The sequence below is a fragment of the Etheostoma cragini genome, chromosome 3, assembly GCF_013103735.1.
Source record: "Etheostoma cragini isolate CJK2018 chromosome 3, CSU_Ecrag_1.0, whole genome shotgun sequence".
Classification (NCBI taxonomy): domain Eukaryota; kingdom Metazoa; phylum Chordata; class Actinopteri; order Perciformes; family Percidae; genus Etheostoma; species Etheostoma cragini.
In genome coordinates, this window is record NC_048409.1 from 8,808,895 (window position 1) to 8,815,558 (window position 6,664).

The window sequence follows — 6,664 nt, forward strand, 5'->3', positions numbered from 1 at the left end:
TAAGTAGCTGCATGCTAACGCCAGATAGCTGTAATCTTGGTGGCCAATGCTGTTCATTTCTCTCCAATTTCGGGTCACTTTACTGCTGGGACATGTCCGGTTGTGTAGTAAATGTTTAAGAAGCCTCTTTTCGTGGTTCAAAGTCCTGCTTTATACTCTGTTGCAGTAGCTCCAGGCATTAGTAGTGAAACAAAACTGGAGCGGGGAGGAGATTCCAAGAAGCACGCTTGCCAATTAGAGCAGACTGGGCTTTGTCGGGAGGGGGGGTTAAAGAGGCAGAACTCCAGCAGAGCCTCTCATACAGAGGGTGAATACAGATGCAGCAGCCATGGGCAGCATGAGAAAAATAAGGTGTTTGTTGAACATTACAACGAGCAACAATACATTAAGCATGGAAACATGTTCTAGTACGAACTAGCGGTCTTCAAATGAATCAAATAATTGAGGTATCACATCGTGGAAATGGACGACGCTGCATCAATAATTGACGGGGCCATAATTGATTATTTCTGTTTACAATTTATTATAGGCCTAACACCATTTCTCTTTACATTTTCTGGTATGTTTTGCACATTCATGTAGTGCCATGATCTCCGTGCTGTAGTTTTTTTTAATCCAATTTATTTAGTATTAGAGCACTGCACAATGTTTTTGGAGTCTGAAAAGCAATTAATTAAATATCCTATATGGCTTTAATAACAATATGTATTTTACGCATCGTGATGCATCACAATGCATCAAGATATCGGCTCGTTGACAGGATAAACGTAATCGAATTGGGAGATCAGTGAAGCTTCACACCTCTAGAACAAACAGTTAAAGTTCATATTACTTAACAACGCTAGTCACATGTAAAAAAGAATTCACAAAATTCAGGCCTGTCTAACAACATATTGAAACCATTGTAATTTCCGTTGTAAGATAAATAAACTATAAATCATTACTGTATTGTTAGTGTCTGTTGTACTAAAACTGGCTACTAATGTGCATGCTCTTTCAGAGCGCAACTGATCAACAGGTGCCCATTCTGGAATTTCCCAAGCCGGCTGAGGGGCTAAGGAGGAGGAAGGGACAATGCGTTGTTCCTGACTTCAATGTTGTTGAGAATGACAGAGGACCATACCCACTAAAAGTAACGCAAGTAAGATGAAATAATGCCTTTATACTCATTGGTACTGAACTGTATTTAATATTTGTTTTTGAAAAAGATACTCCATGTAGGGCTGCACGATTATAGCCAAAGTGATGTTCACGATTATTCTCACGATCATTTCTTGATTTTAACAAAAACTAATTTTATTGTCACATAGGCTATTTATAACTGCTTTTACATCTATATAATGTTACAATCAGAGAGAGGTAGTGCTACTCACAGAGAGACAACTGACTCATTATGAACAGGTCCAGTACGGGTTGAACAGCGCTGCATTTTTATGAACTATGATGTATTGGCCAGGGGTCACATCTCTGGCCCAGGTCCAGCAGCTCCGTGTCACACGCTGTTACTCTACCAAATGAAGTTAGTTGCATTCAATAATTTCTTCTGTGTTCTTCGCCATGGCGGCCGCGATAGCAGTTACCCGCGGAAACACTGGTACAAATACAGCTTTGCCCCTCATATTTAACAATATACAGCTGTGTTATTAATAATTAAAACTGTGGACAAATGTCAGAAGTGTGGACCGGTGCTGTGTGGCCGGGCTGCACGGAGAGTAAGACGAGAGAGAGTAGAGGAGGGATCCAAACACAGGCACGTCTTTACAGAAGATATGGGTCATGTAACGCAAAATTAAACCACATCCATATAGACAGAATTGCAGCAGATGAGAGGACATTACGTGCACCAGTGCGTCCAAGAGGAAAAATAATATTCGCGCCCTAGCCTGTGAGCTAACAGACGCTAACTAGCACCGCCACCGACTTGCACTGGTCACTGCTGTTGTCTGAATATCACAGAAGGGACAAAATGTTGCGTTTACTGGTAAACTGGTAAACCTTGAGACCGACGTATGAACAACTGCCAATGTTGAATTTTCCTCCTTTTCCTCTGTACTCTGTGACTGTCTACATCTAGAAACTAAGCTGCGCGATGTAGGGAACAATTCTGACTGGCACATGAGCAGACAGGGGTTTACGGAGCGGTAGATGCGCTATGCAAAAAAACTCAGCGTTCTATGAAATGATGCTTTAAAAAAAATCGCTCGACCACACAAATTTGATCGTGGGAAGTCAAAATCGTGATCGTGATTAAAATTCGATGAATTGTGCAGCCCTAACTCCATGTTGGTTTCTAGTGCATTCATTGAGCTTGGATTTGAAATTATTATTTTGGGTTGTATTTCCTTTTTCAAAACCTTCTTATTTACAGTAGATTCAAAAATGTAAAAATAGTATGACTCAAATAGTTTTGCATTGCTTTGTTATTGTAGTAAAACATGTTTAAGAATATTGTAACTATTGTTGTAGTGAGTGAGAATGGTCTAGCTCAGGCCTGTGGTGTTTTTTCCAGATCCGTTTTGATGCGGATCAAGTGAAGAAGATCTTCTACAGCATCACTGGTGAAGGAGCTGATCATCCTCCTATTGGCCTTTTCACCGTGGACAGAAACACTGGCATTCTGTATGTCACAAAACCAGTGGACAGAGAGGAGAAAGACAGGTACATGGTAAGCATCCTCTCTGATGTTTGTGCTACACATACGTTCTTTGGTCAGTTTTAAGGATCAGGCCGGGAGACTCCATTTGTCTTCAGAATTCATTGTTTTTAAGTCTTAGTTTTCAGCACAAAATGCATTTTTATTTTACATTTTGTCCTCATCATACATGAGGGTCTAGATAAATTTCTTACACAACTCTCATATTTAAATTTTCCCTCAGGTTATTGAATGTTAAGATGCCAGGATTATTGTTATTATTACACACACTGGCGAGTCCAAGCGATGTTTGACAACACTCATACTCAAAAATTATGTTAGATATTTATTAACTATTTTATTCAGATATTAGGCTATTTTTGTGAACCCAAGATTTTTGAGAACTCATTTCAAGCATCAAAACAATTGAGTGTAGTTATGTTTTCACAAGAGATTTGAGAATTTTTCGGCTAACCTGTTCAGATACACTTGAAAATACATGCTTTTCTCGCCTAAATTTTTACCCCCCAAAAAGTGATGCAGTTCCCACATACTTTGGCCCTCTGGGATGATCCTTAGGTCATTGGGAAGTTAACACTCTCAATTTGTTGTTTCTAGTGGAAGTATGACACTAGGCCCTACTGACACAGAGCTAAACAGGTTAGAACACAGAATTTCTATTTCCGTCCAAGTAAATCATTTGTAAAATTAATTAAAAACACTACTGTAAGCATATCAAATGGGCTACATACAAAAATAGTACCCTAGCCACATGTCTCAACTTAGAACAGAAAAAATCCAGAAAAAAATGACTAAGAAAATTGATTTTATATGAATTTATTTCTACAGGTATGTCTTTGCGTTTATCTTATTTCCTTTTCTTAAAAAGCCCAAAAAGTGCAAAATATAATACTTCTGAAATACAAAAACACATCCACATCACTCACACACATACCTGTAATAACTGCATGCATAGATTTATAGGAATAAGTAATCATAATTTGATGAAATGGTGAAATGCCATAAGAAGGCCATATTTTTGCTTTGACACAGCTGGAGACATCACAGGGTTAGTTTCTTCTGGCCATGTTTGATATCAATCAACTCGTCTTCTTATTGGCTACACAGGGATGCCAGTTTTATGACCTCTTTTTCTAACTGGTTGGATATACTGTCAATTTTTCCCACGTGGGCCCAATGGGGACTGTGGGATTTGATTGGCTTGGCTCAGGGATATCTCAAATAGACTGAGGCTATTGGCTGGGAACAAACAAAGTCCAGTGGAATCTGCAGAAGCCAGAGCGTCTAATGGTGTATGTAGTGACTTTGTAACGCGCCCAGGGAAAAAGATACAAGCGATCAAAACCGAGAAATTATGCACTATCTAGATTTCTCTACGTCAAAACTTGGCCTGAAACTACAAGATTGTGAGGGGACCAGATAATTATGGATTACAAGGCTTGGATATTCTAATACCTTGGAGTGTTGGCGATGTAGGAAAAAAAAGTTCTTGGCAATCTTTCACCGCTGTGATTAAAGACACGAGGAGACAGGTAGGAAAACACACTCGATTAGACTCGAATCTTTCTGTCTTTCTTTACTTCAGAACATGATTATAACCGCCGTAAGTCACCTTATTGCTTTGTGTGTGGGCTCGATGGAATCATGAGACTTCAAGCTTTCAAATGATGTATGGCATTAGCGTGTTTATGACGGTTTAATGCTTGCATTCATGAGGGAAGTCACCACTTCCTCAAACGGTCCCGGGACCGGGACCGTTGCTCGCCAAATTATCTCTTCACACATTGCTCTGGAGCAAATGGGCGTCACTAGACAGAAAGCTGAGTTTGATATGAAACACATGGGAATCAGTTTGTATGCAAATAGCTTAAAAGGAGAATTTAAGAAGATATTTTAAAGACCTCAAAGGGTTAAATTACAATAAGGTTTTTGGCTCTTAGAAACAGGTAAGACTTAATGTAAGTTCAAAGGCTCTTACTCTAAGAACGGAGAACACGGTACGTCCTGCTGTACCTTGTAATTCCGCACAGCGTCCTGCTATGCCAAGAACTACTACAAAATTCTAACCCCAACCGGCCCGTCAGAACCCGCCTACCAAGAGCCTGGGTCTGACCGAGGTTTCTGCTTAAAAGGAAGTTATTCCTTGACACTGTCGCACTGTTGCTTGCTCTGGAGGAGACTGATAGAACTGTTGGGTCCTTGTAAATTCTGGAGTGTGGTCTATCTGTATAGTGTCTTGAGATAACTCTTGTTATGAATTGATACTATAAATAAAATTGAATTGAATTGAATTGAATTGACCAGAGGTTTCAAAAGACTTCTGTAAAAGAGTTTTTTACTCAAGTAAAAATATTAAAGTACTGGTTTCAAAACTGCTTAGAGTATAAAAGTAAAAGTAATGTAAGGGGAAAAAAAATTACATTAAGGACAAAAGCTTAGATAACGCCACAGGGGCCTTTATTGCTACACCACTCCACCTCCTTCCCACCAAAAAAACACATTTTTCTAAAGGCCATAATGACTATAACGATATATAAAAATGTTAATGTTGAAAAATTTGGGATACACATATTTTAGACACATTTAGCCCATTGAAAATAAACACATTTTTGGATAATGCAAATACATTAAATAACCATATATGTGTACTGCTGAGGCTTACCATGTGTTTCATGGAGCTTTTTTTAACGATGACAAGCCAAAAACATGAAAACAAGCTGAACTAAAAAAAGAGTAACAAGGCTATTTTTAAAATGTAAGGAGTAGAGAGTACAGATAATTGCGTGAAAATGTAAGGAGTTAAAGTCAAAAGTCTGCTGTAAAATGATTTCCTCTTAAGTAAGGTAACAAAGTATTTGTATTTCGTTACTTGACACCTCTGATGTCCAATAACAGGATTGCTTGAATCGGTATGTAATTTCTGTATGATCCATGCCCAATCATTTCCATGGAGTATTCTTGCATGTACAGTATTATAACACAAATGTTTGTTTTATGCAGTTTCAAGTTCATGCTGTAGCAGACAGTTCAGGAAATGCTGAGGACACTATGGAGATTAAAGTGAAAGTTATTGACCAGAATGACAACAAACCTACTTTTGCTAAGACATCTTTCTGGGAGAAGTTGCTGAGGCCACACCAACAGGTACAGTTAGTGGATCTCATTCAATCCTGAAACAGATGTATGTCAGAGCTCAACAGTATGTTTCCCTTTTACAAGACAAAAAAGCAGGATAGGATTTTAACTGTTTGACCTTTTACTTTGATTTAGTAAAATCAAAGTCCTGGGAAAAATACTACACAGTGGATGTGATAGTACTGAATGAGACTTTTTTTTACGTTACTTTTTACCCGTCAAAAAAATGTATGCGCTAGAGATAGCAGTTTGAACAATATTTTTACGGTCTTATTACTTTGATGATTATATGTTCTTGACGTGTTATTGCTGTTCACTGGAACAAAAAAAGTTAGCAAAGTCAAATTCTCAAAAAACACAGTTTTTAAATTCAAACAAATCTTCCAGTTAAAAGTATAGTGGTCTAGGGCAATTTTGTGTCCAGAAAAATACCAATTAAAAAAACATTAATGTGCTGCCACTGAAATGAGCACACGTATTAAGTCAAATCTATTGGCAGAAAAAATTTAGACTATTTGTCATCTTGGTCATTACTATCATCTAGTTGTTTAAATCTACCTTTGTTTTCTATCTGTGCAATGCATTAAAGTAGTTAGCCTTAGTTAGTAATCATATATCGTACACTACTTTTTATATCCGAGGGTAATTTGAGTCCCCTCTGTGGGGTATGACAAAACTACAAAATGATATAACTGACACCCTAATCCTACACATACCATGATCACCAGATGCAATGTTATAGAGTGCTCTGAAAACTTTGAGAAGTCTGTACTTAGTTTTCACTTCTGACTTCCATCTCTCCAGGTTTTGAGGTGATTAAGGTTGTGGCCACAGATCTTGACCAGCCAAATACTGACAACTCAGATATCCGCTACC

General features: G+C 38.2%; 1 protein-coding gene across 3 annotated transcripts in view; it reads left to right on the top strand.

The window, feature by feature from the left end:
- The window catches only part of LOC117941851 (cadherin-1-like), a 20,565-nt gene that overhangs the window by 11,753 nt on the left and 2,148 nt on the right, over positions 1 to 6,664 (top strand). The window contains exons 8-11 of one of the 3 annotated variants that reach the window (XM_034867015.1): positions 1,001 to 1,141; positions 2,510 to 2,665; positions 5,654 to 5,797; positions 6,593 to 6,664. The exons of 1 other annotated variant lie outside the window; for it this stretch is intronic. In XM_034867015.1, coding sequence (XP_034722906.1) covers positions 1,001 to 1,141; positions 2,510 to 2,665; positions 5,654 to 5,797; positions 6,593 to 6,604 — 453 coding nt within the window. In that variant the 3' untranslated portion in view covers positions 6,605 to 6,664. The remainder of the gene's footprint in view (positions 1 to 1,000; positions 1,142 to 2,509; positions 2,666 to 5,653; positions 5,798 to 6,592) is intronic. One more of the 3 variants, XM_034867016.1, reaches the window with a different exon arrangement.